The 15905-nt window shown below is 43.9% G+C and overlaps 1 protein-coding gene across 1 annotated transcript; it reads right to left on the reverse strand.

Annotated features, from left to right (window-relative positions):
* Window positions 1-4686: 4686 nt before the first annotated feature.
* On the reverse strand, window positions 4687-9881 carry LOC125546597 (uncharacterized). Its single transcript, XM_048710797.2, has 3 exons — window positions 9584-9881; window positions 9069-9493; window positions 4687-5263 (listed from the first exon to the last, which is right to left on the reverse strand). The coding sequence occupies exons 1-3, from the start codon at window positions 9740-9742 to the stop codon at window positions 4828-4830; spliced, it is 1020 nt and encodes a 339-aa protein (XP_048566754.1). The 5' UTR covers window positions 9743-9881; the 3' UTR covers window positions 4687-4827.
* Window positions 9882-15905: the final 6024 nt, after the last annotated feature.

A 15905-nucleotide genomic window follows, 5' to 3' on the forward strand; every position in this document is an offset into this window, starting at 1 on the left:
GATAGATCGCCCATCGCTCCGTCCCAGCGTTTGTCAAAGACATGTGTGACAGCAGTCACATCTTTTTTTCCCACTCCTTCAAATTTCATGTCTCTTGATTTTTGTTGGGGCGTAATCCACCCAGCGACGCGCCACATCGGAATCCAGGTATGGTGGCAAATGGGTAAGGGTCGGGTCGTCACCCCCTTGTGATGCGCCGTATCTTGATCTGGATACAGTGGCAAGTGAGCAAGGATCGGGTCGGCGCATCCTGAGTGTAGTGAAAATGAGTAAGGATTTTTCGCATTTGACTCGATGAGCACCAAGCGTTAAGGAAGCTAGCCGAGCCTAGGAGGATCCGCTTAGGTAGCTGGAACGTAGGGCCCTAACAGGTAAGCTTCGGGAGATAGTTGATACATCGGTGAGGAGAGGAGTTGATATCCTTTGCGTCCAAGAAACCAAATGAAGGGGACAAAAGGCGAAGGAGGTGGAGGATATCGGCTTCAAGCTGTGGTACACGGGGACATCCGCGGACAGAAATGGAGTAGGCATCTCGATCAGTAAGAGTCTCAAGTATGGAGTGGTAGACATCAAGAGACATGGGGACCGGATTATCCTGTTCAAGCTCGTAGTTGGGGACTTAGTTCTCAATGTTACCGCAAGTAGGCTACAATGAGAACACTAAGGGGGAGTTCCAAGAAGGCCTGGGGGACATGGTTAGGAGTGTCCCAGTTGGTGAGAAGCTCTTCATAGGAGGAGACCTCAATGGGCACGTGGGTACATCTAACACATGTTTTGAATGGGTGCATGGGGAATTTGGCTACGGCATCAGGAATCAAGAAGGGGAAGATGTCTTAATCTTTGCTCTAGCCTATGGCATGATCGTAGCTAACACCCTCTTTAAGAAGAGAGAATCACATCTAATGACTTTTAGTAGTGGTCAACACTCTAGTCAGATTGATTTCATCCTCTGAAGAAGAGAAGACATGCGTGCGTGCCTAGATTGTAAGGTGATACCTGGAGAGAGTATTGTCCCTCAGCATAAGTTTGTGGTGGTTGACTTTCGCTTTCGGATTCGTGTCCAGAGGGATAAGCGAGTCAAAATCGCTAGAATGAAGTGGTGGAAGCTCAAGGGGGAGGTACCTCAGGCGTTCAAAGAGAGGGTCATTAAGGATGGCCCTTGGGAGGAAGGAGGTGATCCAGACAATATGTGGACGAAGATGGCAACTTGCATTCATAAGGTAGCCTCAGAGGAGTGTGGAGTGTCCAAGAAAAGTAGAAGCAAAACTAAAGATACCTAGTGGTGGAATGATGATATCCAGAAGGCTATTAAGGAGAATAAAGATTGTTTTAGACACATATACCTAGGTAGGAGTGCAGACAACATCTAGAAGTACAAGATGCAGAAGAAGGCTGCAAAACGAGCTGCGAGTGAAGTAAGGGGTCGGACGTATAAGGACATCTACCAGCAGTTAGACACGAAGAAAGGCGAAAGGGACATCTATAAGATGGCCAAGATCCGAGAGAGCAAGACAAGGGATGTTGACCAAGCCAGATGTATCAAGGACGGAGCAAACCAGCTCCTGGTGAAGGACGATGGGATTAAGCATAGATGGTAGGAGTATTTCGATAAGTTGTTCAATGGGGAGAATGAGAGCTCTACCATTGACATGGATGACTCCTTTGATGATATCAGCAGGCGTTTTGTGCGGTGAATCCCGGAGTTTGAGGTCAAGGAGGCCTTAAAAAGAATGAAAGGAGGCAAGGTGATGAGCCCTGATTGTAGCCCCATTGAGGTGTGGAGAGGCCTCGGAGACATAGCTATAGTATGACTAGCTAAGCTTTTCAACGTCATTTTTCAGGCAAACAAGGTGCCGGAAGAATGAAGATAGAGTATATTAGTATCAATCTTCAAGGACAAGGGGGATGTTCAGAGTTGTACTAATTACCATGGAATTAAGTTGATGAGCCATACACTAAAGCTATGAGAGAGAGTCATTAAGCACTATTTAAGAAGAATGACAAGCGTGACCAAAAATCAGTTTGGTTTTATGCCTAGAAGGTCAATCATGAAAGTCATTTCTTGATACGACAACTCATGGAAAGATATAGAGAACAAAAGAAGGACCTTCATATGGTGTTCATTGACTTGAAGAAGGCCTACAAAAAGATACCACAAAATGTCATGTGGTGGGCCTTGGAGAAACACAAAGTCCCAGCAAAGTACATTACCCCTCATCAAGGACATGCACAATAATGTTGTGACAAGTGTTCGAATAAGTGGCGGTGACACTAATGACTTTCTGATGAAGAACGGACTGCACCAGGGGTCAGCTTTGAGCCCTTATATTTTTTGCTTTGGTGATTGATGAGGTCACGATAGATGTACAAGGAGATATCCAATGGTGTATACTCTTTGCGGATGATGTGGTGCTAATCGATGATAGCCGGGCGGGGGCCAATAGGAAGTTAGAGCTATGGAGACAAACCTTGGAATCGAAAGGTTTCAGACTTAATAGAACTAAAACCGAGTACATGAGGTGGGGTTTTAGTACTACTAGGCATGAGAAGGAGGAGGATGTTAGCCTTGATGGACAGATGGTGCCTCAAAATGACACCTTTTGATATTTGGGGTCAATGTTGTAGAAGAATGGTGATATTGATGAAAATGTGAACTATCGAATAAGAGCCGGATGGATGAAATAGCGCCAAACTTTAGTATTCTATGTGACAAGAGAGTGCCACAAAAAAGGTAAATTCTAGAGGACGGCGATTCGACCCGCAATGTTGCATGGCGTTGAGTGTTGGCCGACTAAAAATGACATGTTCAACAGTTATGTGTGGCGGAGATGCGCATGCTGAGGTGGATGTGTGGCCACGCAATAAAGGACCGGGTCTGAGATGATGATATACGAGATAGAGTTGGGGTAGCACCGATTGAAATAAGTTTGTCCAACATCGTCTGAGATGGTTTAGACATATTCAGCGCAGGCTCCAGAAGCGTCAGTGCATAGCGAACGATTAAAGCATGTTGATAATGTCAAGAGAGGTTGGAATAGACCGAACTTGGCATGGGAGAAGTCGGTAAAAGAGATCTGGAGGAATGAAGTATCACCAGAGAACTAGCCATGAACAAAGATACGTATAAGCTTGCTATCCATGTGGCAGAACCATGAATTGGTTGCGCGATTTCATAGACTTCACCTTTAATCTATTCTAACTTGTTTGATACTAAAAACTTTGTTATTATTGTTGTCCTCCTTCAAATCCCTTGGAACAAGATGCCGGCAATCGTCGTCCTGCTTCTTGGCCGATGCCGCAGCGCAGCTCAGCCAAACGTGTAATTTTCAGAATTAGGATGAGAAAAGAATCAGGATACATCCCAAGACGAGGAGATGCGATGGTAATGGTTGTACTACTAGCAGTTTCTGGAACGCAGACGCCGGTGCCACTTTCTCCTTTTTGAAATATAGATAAATAACATAAAAAAGAGAAAATAGAAGTCCATGAGGAAAGAATTTGCCGCGATCCGTCCAGTTGATGCAAGAAACAAAATATTCCCGGTCTCTATCGCATGCACGTGAACACCATCGCTCCTAAAGCGGCGCTTGTCAACGACATGTGCGTGCATCAATCACATCTTTTGTTGAAAAAAGACGAATGAAGGACATGTTCTACGTGTTGCCAGCTCACCCAAAAAATCCATTGGAGCCACGCACGCCGGCGATCGCCTTCCTTTTTCTTCTTGGCCGATGCGGCACCGCAGCTCAGCCAAAGGTGTACTTTTCAGAATGATTAGGATGAGAAAAGAATCGCTTGGCAGGCACAATGGGAAAGCAAAATATGCCCCCCCCCCCCCCCCCCCCCCGGTCTAAACACATGCTCTTTTCCCTCCTTAGATCTGGTGGTCCCGCTACCGATAGCAACCATCTGATTACTACGAAAGAAATTCATTTTGTTGCCAGTGTTATCTGATGGAAAAGCGCCCAGAAATCATTGTTTATCGACATGAAATCCTGCACCGACAATGATCGTCGACGCGACGAGGCCCGTGTCTATCTCTCTTGGACCAAGATCAGTGATCATCGGAAACAGCATACACCAAAACTAATGTAACAGCAAAATCAAATGATGAAAGACATCCCAGTCCATGCAGAGCGGCGGCAAAATCTAGTCAAGTTATCTTGTTGAACTGGATGAAACCTCAGGTTCAGGTTTCACCCATATACTCCCTCCGTTTCTAAATACAAGTCTTTTTATAGAGATTCCAGTGTGAACTACATACGGAGCAAAATGAGTGAATTTACACTCTAAAATACGTCTATATACATCCGTATGTAGTTCCTATTGAAATCTCTAAAAGAACTTATATTTGGAAACAGAGAGTGTAGATCAGTAAGCATTTCACTCAGAACATAGGCTGAAATAAGACCCAGTCAGTGCCTGATTCTATTGAATAAACATAGCAAAATCTTTGTGAAGGAGAAACATGGTAATTTTGAAGGGAAAAAAATAGGCCAAGAAGACTGGGACACGATAAGAGGAACTATCACATCCCGTAGCAAATGTGAAACTAAGAATCTGAATAATACCCCACAATTGTTAACTTCAGAAACATCAGATAATCTAAGAGGAAGGCAGATCCACTACTAGGCGAACAGCTGCTAGCATGTCAGCAGTTAGCATTTTAGCAATCAAGAGTCAAGCTGGAAACAGTACGGAAAGCATGCGCTTTACACTAGCATGAAATAGTGATTTTACATTCAGCAATTCTTGTAACCATGTCAACCGTCTATTCCCAACTGCTCAACAAAAGGAAAAGAACGTGGACTCACATTGTACGAACAGCTAAGACAGAAGTTGCTGGACCCCTGCCTTCTGGTCAGCTGTTAGAGCGGTGGGGAACTTGATCTGAAACTTGATCCTTAGGTTACCTTTCTTAGACGGCTCCCTTGTGATCGGCATCCCTTCACCCTGCACAACTTCTTCGTAGGTGGGACTGATGACAGACTTCACGGGAACGGTTAAACTTCGCCCATCCAGAGTTGTCAGCTGGACTGCACAGCCAGTCAAAGCATCCACGAGGGAGATCTTATGCGTGTAAACAAGGTCATTCCCATCTCTCTTGAATTTCGGGTGTGCCCGTTCTTCTATTATGAACACGAGATCTGATGGTATGACGTTACGTGTCTCGTTGCCTTTCTCGGGGAAGGTGATCTTTGTGCCCTTCTTCCATCCAGGCTTGATATCAATTGTTAGGATCTCCTCCACACTCATTGGTTTCCTGCAGAAAGGAACATCAACATATGTCTCCATAAAAAGAAAGATATGTAAATAATGAGATCCTTTTTTTGTCTGGAAATTAAAACTTTAGCAACTCTAGGGCATCATACCAACTTGACATACGAAACTAGGAAGCCTTATCCATGCAGTGTGTCGTAAATGAATACCCTAGAATCACAAATACTGTCTGCTATAATCATCAATCACAGATAGGCAAAGCTATACTGCAGATATGCATCACTTCAGAATACCTTAACAAGGGCAAACAAGCTGCATCTGTACAATTTGTTAAGTTCCAGTTTTCTATAGTACCATGTATATTTGTTTCCTTTTTCATATATATCTATATCTATATCTATACCAATATAAAAAGACCCAAAGGGGCAGATCCAACTGATCTCGGCCATCAAACTAAGTCAATCCAACAACCTAGATTGCTCCAATGGCGAGCATTCAACGTGTTTAACGTGCAATTAATATCATACCAAATATTGCACTAATCAATTAACACACAAATAATAACATACCTAATATCCGCGTGCAATTAATATATTGCCTAAATATTAACGTGCGTTGCACGTGCGCATTTACTAGTACCTTTTAGAAGAACTGGTTCACTATCAATCCCTCTGCGTCCACATCGATTAACTGGGGAGGAAGTGCAAGCAAAGCATACAGGGATAGGCAACTTCAAACAATTGCTACATACCATCCTGCTAACTAAATGTGCTAGGTAAACTGGTGCAGAGTGGACCTATATACAAGTAGCAATTCTCATGCATTGGCAGCATTTCTACTCCATGTGTGTGGTGTGTGAGTGTGTGCATCTATGTTGTAATAAACTTCCTTGAAAATAATAGGTTAGGTGATCAACATCTCATATTTGGCCTTCCTTGAAACAATTATACTTATCCAGATACTGATTGTTTTTCTGCGAGGAACCCAGAAACCAACTCGTCATACATATGTTCATTGGAGCAAAGAAAAACCCACCTACTGTCCTTCAATATGTGTCAAAAATATATATTTTACATCAAAGACATGACCTGGTCGCTTCAATTCAAAATCGTCACAGTTCATGTTCTCGGATAGGTGTGTATACGTCAAAGACTCAGTCTGCATGGCAGAAACCCACGCTTGTTTGCGGTTTGCTTAAGTGTATTGTGATGAACTTATTTTATATAATTTGCTGTGGAAAAATAGCCACGGAAGCTGAATAAAGTTGGTCAGCCAGACAGAAAAATAGGCAAAAGCTGGATTATCACAATCCACCTCGATGCCAAACACAGCATAAAAAGGGCACTGTTGTACTGAACCATTTTACACAAACACCTCAGAAAATAAACACTACACCATAATATAACTATTCTGGGTTCTGAGTTAAAACAAACCGTCTACCTCTGATGATCTTTACTAAATCACTCTCAAATGTCAGAGCCCTAACATCTGTGATATCTGTTGTACGGAGTAGGATCTGGGCTTATGACTTAACTCACTGAAGGTTGAGACCTTAGCCTATTGTTCCCTCCAGTTCATTAAAAAGTGATGTTCTGGACATATCTTAGTTCAAACATTCTTTTATTTTTTACTTGTAATACTCCCTCCGTTCACTTTTGTAAGTCATTTCAGACAACTGAAAATGGGCTGCTTTGCACGCTGTCTGAAATGTCTTCAACGCCTTATAAAAGTGAACAGAGGGAGTACCATTTTAAAATTTTGGATTATAAACTTCAAAACCATACTCATAGATTTGTTTTCTAAAAGTACTTTCCTGAGTATATAATTTTATTCTGTTTTATACATAACACTACCAGAAATAAGTGGCCGAAGTTAGTACATCCTGAAAAACCATGTAACCGTCTAAAAATTTCCTTATTTATGAACTGGAGAGCTTATTAAAGAAGCTCATTATGCCCCCACCATGCATTTTCGCTTATTAGATTCTAAAGGTAAAACCCTCCAAACTCGTTTTTTAAGAGAATCCATAATTGCAGCAATAATAAGAATGTGCTATGAACATGAAAAAATTCCATCCTCAAACAGTTTCCGTGTTGGATCTTTAGGCGGGAAGGTGGTAATGACCTTTTTATTTATGAGCAAATACATTAGGTAATGAGAAACAATATAATGGAAACAGAAAGGCACATAAGGATACGTGCAGGTACCAGTAAATGCTATAGAGCTATAACACTAACAATTGACTTATTTATAGACTAACTCGTTTCTGGCTTTCTGCCCAAGTGCCTAAAAGGAGGATTTGTTCTAAAACTGGAAAGGTTGTCAAAGTAGAATTTATGATTTTACTCAAGACAAGGTATCATATTACTAGAAGACAGAGACACCGTGTTTGGTTGCACATAGATCAGATTAATCCAGTGCTCCCTCCGTATCAAAATATAAGATGTTTTTGCCTTTCAAATTTCAATTTGAACTGCAAAAACGTCTTATATTTTGTTACAGAGGTAGTACATTGAAAAAAATAGTGATATAAGCAGTGGACAATGAATAAATTCTTCCAGACAAATTGAGAAATAAGTATGAGCCACGTAAGCATCTCAATGTCATAACAAAAGCATATTGCCCACTCCAAGGAAATCGTGTATGTCATGTGCTGCTCAAACTTAAAAGTTAATTGATAAGGTCTAAACTGCCCAACTAGAAACCACACCAATAAGAGCTAGAGCCTAGAGCTCATGCTTTTTTTCGGGCATCTAGGTCATTGTCTATAAATATACAACTACATAATAAGTAGGGGGAAGTACTGAGAGGCTACATTCACTGTTCAAAATACGGGCCAATATTCAAGTTAACTGCTACTCGGCACCTCACCAAATTAAATAACCCCTAATTGGCTCATTAAATGGTTCAACCAATTTATCGGTCTGACAGCCGATAAAAGGACGAATTATCAGGTGACCCGATTAACTGCCAGAGGAGGTACATAGCTTATCTGGCCCAAAATGTAGCCTGTTCCCCTCCCCTCTCCCAGCCGCCCCGCGATCTAGGTGTTCAGGTTCCCACTCCTTGTCCTAGAGGAGCAGCCGCCTCTGCCCCAACTAGCCGCCGGTGAAGTCAGCAAGCCCGCGCCTCCCCCCTCCTCCAGGAGCCTCCTCTCTCCTGGTAATGATGTGTATGTATGTTGTTGTGCTGCTACTAATGTGTACAATAACATATCTAGACATCTAGTACAGTGCATGTTGCTATGTAGCCTAGGATATATAGATATAGCCCTCGTTAAACCTAACCGATAAATTCAGTTAATAGGCCGATTAACCGATTAATCTCCACTCGGCCCCCAACCGAGCAGCAACCGGTTACCGATATCCTAAACACTGGCTACATTCCAACAGGAGCATCATGGACCTACCCACACTAAGGTCCGTCTATGATTTACATGACATGTCAGTTTTGAGTTGGTAGTGTTGCTCTGAATCTCCCACCCTCTCTCCTCTACTCTCATCCAACATGTCTTATCAAATTCCTCCCTTCTCAACCATTCCTTCTTAGGTCCTTAATTTTTGCTGCCCTTATTTTCTTCGATCAATTGACTATTTAGAAATAGCAGTCAGCCGGTGACAGAAAGAGCTACCGCACAAAGGCACAGACTTTCCTCTAGCCAACACAGGCATATCAAATTGCATGGAAAAGAAACATACCAAGAGGCAAGAACGTTGCTACCACTATCAGACTGAAATTAATTATCATATCACAATGCTATGCTTAAAAACTAATTACCAATGGATCCGATTAATTTAGTCTAGAAACAAGACGAGTAGAGAATGAAAGAGCAAAATAATCCATCTCACCCGACGGAGTCGAGGACATCCCTGGAGATCTTCATCTTCTTGGTGGCGCCCTTGTGCAGGTCTTCCAGACTGCACGCTAGCTGCCGCTCGATCGCCGCTCCCTTCCTCGCCGACCCTCCGGACGCCTCCCCTGACCCTGGAGAGAATCCTGCAGCGGCGGCGGCGGCAGCGTTGGCGGCGCACCCCGGGACAGACTGCGGAGCGCTGCCTCCGCTCCAGGGGCCGCGCGGCCCCTGCCCGAAGTACGAACCCCCGAACATCTCCTGGAAGATCTCGTCGGCGCTCCTCGGATGGAAGCGGAACCCGGGGCCGCCGCCGAATCCGTGCGCGTGCGCGGCGGAGGGGGAGGGCGGGGCGACGCCCGCCTTGATCCCCTCCTCGCCGTACTGGTCGTAGATGGCGCGCTTATCCGGGTCGCTGAGCACCTGCGAGGAGACAGAGAGAGAGACCGTAAGGCGACAGATTCAGAGGGTTCTTGGCGGCGGCGGCGGCAATGGAGGGAGGGAGGGACGTACGTCGTAGGCCACGGAGACCTGCTTGAAGAGGGTGTCGGCCTGCGGGGAGGGGTTCTTGTCCGGGTGGTACTTCATGACGAGGCGGCGGTAGGCCTTCTTGAGTTCGTCGTCGGTGGCGCCGCGGCCGACGCCGAGCACCTTGTAGTAGTCCGCCTCCATCGACGGCGACGGCTGATGCGGCAGGTGGTTGCGGCTCCCGACTTGGGATTGGCTTTGGCTGGTTGCGGACGACAGGGAGGGGGGAGGACGAGGGTTTTGCTTCCCCTCTGTTCGTCCTTGATGAGATGGGGTTTGTTTTGGGCTTTTCTCTTTTTGTTGTGTTATTTGTTTTGGTGAGGGACTCTTCTTGCTCTATTTGTTGTTGGAGACACATATAATTCTTGCTATATCGAATCATGTGTACATATTCTCAAACAAAGCTTAACCATCTTGCCTGTATTTAGTATGTGTGCATAAGAATATTTGAGAAAATAGTTATTATCCATAGCTATTACTAATATATTTTTACTGGCTGAAAGAGATTTTGGGTCCAGCATTATCTTCTTATCTGCTGAAATGATCTAACTTTGTATTTCTCGATCTTAATTGTAACAAGTTGTGTCAGGTGATGCCTGTAATTCGTAGAGATTTTTAGATAATAAATGTTGCTTTTATCGTCGTTTGATATATTTTTCCAGTCGGTTTCGAAACTTTATTTCTCCACCCGCCTACAATTGTGGACTGTGGACTATGACTTAATTTAACAAATCTATCAATAGTTTGACTTTGTATAGTTCCATAGAATAATGGTAACTTTTCTTTCTTAACTGCTAATTGAGAGCTGATATTCGCTCTTCATTCATATACAACCTTTTTTTCTCTCTCTTACCAGCCTTTATGGTCATCAAGTTTTCGTCTTTGTATCTTATTGCGGCCTTTTCTAGAGCTTATGCATTTTTTCCAACAATGATATTTCATGGAACGTGCATTTGTTTTTTTTTGTGAGAGAAATTTTCAATCTATTCGTCAATCATGGCAATAGAGAGAACACTAGAGGTAATAAAAATTACAACCTGATCCATGAATCACCTAGCGACGACTATAAGCACTAGAGCGAGCCGAAGACGCGCCGCTGTCATCGCCTCTCCCTCAAAGGAGTCGGGCAAATCTTGTTGTAGTAGACAGTCGGGAAGTCGTTGTGCTAAGCCCCCAAAAGACCGGTGCACTAGTGCAACACTTATAATTTTTTAAGTAGCCATCCATTAAACATGTAATTTCTCATTTTGCTCTTTTAGTTTCAATCAGCACATCTTCCCATTAGGCACATAACATACGCATGACACACATGGTATTGTAGCACCTTCATGTAAGTATCCCAATAGTAATTGTCCCAACAAAAAGTGGAGGAGGGTATTTATGAGTGGTGTTTCAGTCACTGATATGTTTCCATCATATCTACTTTTTCAAATACTTTTGCTCTTGTTTTGCCACCTAATTTGCATGATTCGAGTGAAACTAATCCGGGCTGACGCAATTTTTAGTAGAACTACCTTGGTGTTGTTTTTTGTGCAAAAAAAGTTCTCAAAATTGGAAGAAACTTCATGGAGAATTATTTTGGAATAAATAAAAATACTAGAGCAAATTGTTACCAGAGGGAAGCCACCCAGGGCCAACAAGCCCAGGGGCACGACCACCCCCAAGCAGCACCATCCAGGCTTGTGGGGCCACTGGGCTTCTGTCTGACCTAATTCCAACACTATATATTCCATCTTCATGAGAAAAAAACAAAGAAAAAGTTTCATCGCTTTTTATGATATGGAGCCACCGCCACCTCATGTTCTTCGTCGGGAACCCTGATCTGAAGTCCGTTTGTGGCTCCGGGGAGAGGGATCTTGTTAGTGCAATGTTTTGCCCCCTTGTATTTTGAAGATTGTTGCCAGAAACATGCATAGACTGATTTGTTTGCTAGTGCACACGAAGAGAAATAGCCCATGCAAGCCCGAGGAGAATGATGTATTCGTTCACCGAAGAATATCTGCGCTCCAAAGAAGGATGGGCTACATCTTGTGAAGACATGTATGCGAGAAGATTCTACCGAAGGAGTTGACCCCTTAAAAATTATTGCTGACGTGAAGCATTATCTGTTCGGAGTGTCCGAGGAAAAATGGACTGCTATCGAGGAGATTGAAGGCGAAGTGAGGATGTAGCATTTATTTCGCTATTCTTTTGTCTTTCTCTTTTGAGTCGTAGGACCTTCGTGCTATTAAGAGGGGTATAGGTTCTCTAATCTTAGGTCCACTATGACGCTTAGCCGAAACCTATGGAAGACTGAGAGAAATCTCTTTATGCTTCTAATGATTACCTATCAAAAGAAGACATTGTTCTTCGGTGTTGCAGGAGATATCTTTCAGACTGAGGAGATAGCATTTCTTGCTCGGTAAGGAATGCTATCGTTGTGCCCAGAATTCGACCGTTGGAAATGTGTCGTTCGACCATTGACTGATCTACATGTCCAATTTGGTCATTTCCCATCAGGGAAGGCTGCGGCTATAAATAGTCACCCCGCTCCAACATTGCCCGTTGGCTGCTCCACTTAAGATTTCTAAGAAGATTGATTGAGCATCCCCTCTTTGAGATATTTGAGTTTAAAATCCACCGAGAGAAAATCAAGAGCCGAAACTTAGACAGTGGTTGAGCATCACAGTTGATCCGAGTCAGGGTCCTTGTACCTATTACTCTTGAGAGCTGCGCACTCTCTAGATGGATAAGTGACAGCTTGAGTGACGAAGAGTAATTGTCTTCACCAAGCAAATTCTTCAGCAACCAAGAGTAGTTATGGTTCACTAAGAAGTCTGTCGAAGGTTTGGAGATCGCCGACAAGTACCATGAGTGAAATCAATTGGAGTCTGATCAGCTCCGAGTTGAAGGAGAATAGGACGGAGAGAGGTTTGCTCGTGTATTCAATCACAAGCCCCTCCAACCAGACTACTCCTTTGGTAGAAGGGTGAACTGGTCCAAATCTCTCTGTCGCCATCGAGCACCAGTGGTCCACTCTACTTTATTGCTTTTCATTCGGCAGTTTACTTTCGTGCTCGGTACCGATAGAATTATCTGGTCTACCAGTTATTAGTGTGTGTGTTTATTTCATTCTTTGTTCGCTTCGTTTCAGTTAGTTCTCGTTCATTTCAGTACTTGGTTGCTTTGCTCGCTCTTTTATCAGTTCCATAGTTGTAGTTTGTATTGATCTCATGTTACTTCATCTGTTAGCTTACATCATTACCATTGTGATAGTTAAACATGTGATCTTCTATGCACGAACAATTATAGCATCTTTCCTCGAAAGATTTGCTCCACTCTGATTTACCTGTTTACCTCTTGCTCTACCGAACTTACTCTGTTGCTTTGATTGGGTTTGATTCAACTTTTGCAAGAATTTTTGAATCTCCCATTCACCCCCTCTGGTGGATATACTCTTGGCCCAAATGATGACCCACAAGTATAGGGGATCAATCTTTGTCCTTTCAATAAGTAAGAGTGTCGAACCCAATGAGGAGCAGAAGGAAATTACAAGTGGTTTTTAGCAAGGTAATTTCTGCAAGCACTGAAATTGTCGGTAACAGGTAGTTTGATAGAAACGTAATTTGTAGCAACTAACAAGTAACAATAGTAACAATAAGTTCAGCAAGGTAGCCCAATCCTTTTTGTAGAAAAGGACATGCTGGAACGATCTCAGATAATAAGTAAAATGTTCTTGAGGGCAGACGGGAATTTCATTTAGTCACTTTCATCATGTTGGTTTGATTTGTGTTCGCTACTTTGATAATTTGATATGTTGTTGGACAGGTGCTTGGGTGTTGTTCTTACTTAAACAAGCCTCCCACTTATGATTAACCCTCTCACAAGCATCTGCAACTACGAAAGAAGTATTAAGATAAAATCTAACCATAGCATTAAACATATGGATTCAAATTAAATCAACCCCTTATGAAAATAGCGCATAAACTAGGGTTTAATCTTCTGTCACTCTAGCAACCCATCATCTAATAACTACTCCAAAATGCATTCCCTTAGGCTCAAAGATGGTGAAATGTCATGTAGTCGACGTTCACATAACACCACTAAGGGAATCACAACATACATATCATCAAAATATCGAACACATATCAAATTCACATTATTACTTGCAACATGCACTACTGCAGGATGCTGCTAACGTGACACTATGATCAGAGACCCTTCGACGAAATTGTGTGCGATGCAATAATCGCAAATGGTGGTGTAAAAAATCATCGAAAAAGGTGCAAAATGTTTGCGATGATGGATGCATCAAGCACGGTTCAGATTTTAGTTGCGTGCGCGATGCAGGGCATACGGTTCAGTTCAATTAACTATTTATGATGAGGAGGAACAAAAGAAACGGGCAGCCAGATGAAGGTGTGTGTGATATACATAATACGGTTCACTCGGATGAATTGTTTGTGATGAGGAGCAACAACAGAAACGACAGCTAGATAAAGGTGTGTGCGATTGAGGGCATATGCTTCAGAAGGATTAACTGTTTGCGATTAGGCAACAGAACAGAAATGGTCAGTCAGATCAAAGTGTCTGCAATTGATGGCATACACTTCACACGGATGAACTGTTTGCGGTTAGCCACAACAAACAGAAACAATTAGACAGATCAACATGTGCGCGCTAGACAGGCACACATTCTAATTAAAAGAAGCGTGCGCGATGGTAATAACGACCGCGCATGGTTGTTGGAACAAGACGTGTGCTGACATTGCCTATTGCGATGCATCCTATGGTGCAAACGCCACGTAAGCGACCGAGAAAGTTACGCCTTCCAGGAAAAGTGCCGCACTTAGAACCGTCAGTAAATTTTGAGCCTGCATCCTGTCACATTCCAAATTACTACCACGCTATATTTACTTGCAAACCTGTTCACACCGATCAAAACCTAAACGGTTTCCCACTTAGGAGCGTATTAGTACTTCGTTATAAATACTACGACTCCAAGATGACTGCACATTCCTCATCAACTCCTCATCCACAAAAACAAACAAGTCATTCATCATCGTTCCCTTGCGCCTGCCATGGCCAGCGTGAGTTCTGGGTCGAGAGATTGCCACCAGGGAGAGGCGAGCATGGAAGCGGAAGCACGAGAGATCTCCCGCCTCGCCGCGAAAGCAGCCGGCATGTCCCCCGCGCGGCCCTAGCAGCACAGAGGTCCCACCGCGCCGCCGAACAGCACGGAGGTCCCGCCGTGCCGTCGATGCAGCAGACTAGTCCGGTCGTGCCGCGGAAGCAAAAGAGATGTCCCACCGCGCCGCGAATGCAGCAGAGATGTCCTCCCGCGTCGTGGCGGCCTGGGAAAATATCTCGTGGGCAGGCGAGGACTCTTACAGGCGCATGCATGCGATCGTCCATAGCCAGATGGATCAGATCTCTGGCTGGGCGAGGGTGCATGACGACATGAAAGCCTCGCTTGAACAAGCTACCGGCGTCATCCGGCAACTAAATGAGAGCAATGCGAAGCTCCGGGCCGAGCGCGACCTGCTGAGGGCGAAGATCGTCGGAAGTGCGGAGCAGCAGGAGGAGACCATTGCCTTGTTGAAGAGGACCGGCGTCATCGTCGAGAAACTTATGGACGAGAATGACATGCTGTGCATCAAGGACAGAAGGCTGGTGGAGGAATCCGTGGATGCTCTCAAGCAACATATTGAGGACAAGAAAGAGCTCATCGCCGCTCGCTGCAGAGACTAGTCCCTGCGGCCTGCAGCAACACATCAAGAAAGTAGACATCAGCGAGCCAGATCGTTGTCTTCCTTCTTCTTTTGCCCTTGTATATTTTGGGCGTTGCCGCATGTGGCTTTTTTAATTATGTTCCTAAATATGTAAGACAATTATTATGTACTGTCATCGTCCTGATATTCATCAGTCTTGCTATAAGTCGCATTCGATGCTATATAGGTCCGTCAGATCTTACATCAAGATCCGTGAAAAACTTTCTTTTCAGATTTCCTTTTTCTCTCTTAAATCTCAGTCCAGTGAGACATAGCCACGCCGTGAAACGGGGGCTCGGGCACCATTAATGGAGCCGTTGGGAGGGAGGTGTGCAGAGGATAGAGGTCAAAGGGCTCTCCTCCCGATGAGCACACGCAGGGGTATGATCGCACGCCTCCCGTACTCAAATAGCTACCCTGCACAGCACCTCCTAGACAATAAAAAAGGGGACACATGGCATCGCATAAATGGTAAGTAGAACGCCCACGGTTTCAATAATACTTGTGTTTCCAATTTGTAACGTGACATCACTTGTTCCAAAATGACTTTGTTGTTA

Source organism: Triticum urartu, chromosome 1A (assembly GCF_056163025.1).
Source record: "Triticum urartu cultivar PI428250 chromosome 1A, HENAU_Tu73, whole genome shotgun sequence".
Classification (NCBI taxonomy): Eukaryota; Viridiplantae; Streptophyta; class Magnoliopsida; order Poales; family Poaceae; genus Triticum; species Triticum urartu.

Excerpts from the sequence above, each read along its gene's own strand:
- LOC125546597 (XM_048710797.2), bottom strand. The coding sequence starts at position 9,742 with ATGGAGGCGGACTACTACAAGGTGCTCGGCGTCGGCCGCGGCGCCACC. Across the intron at positions 9,494-9,583 it reads AGGTCTCCGTGGCCTACGAC|GTGCTCAGCGACCCGGATAA; the intron begins GTACGTCCCTCC and ends GTCTCCTCGCAG. Across the intron at positions 5,264-9,068 it reads GATGTCCTCGACTCCGTCGG|GAAACCAATGAGTGTGGAGG; the intron begins GTGAGATGGATT and ends TCCTTTCTGCAG.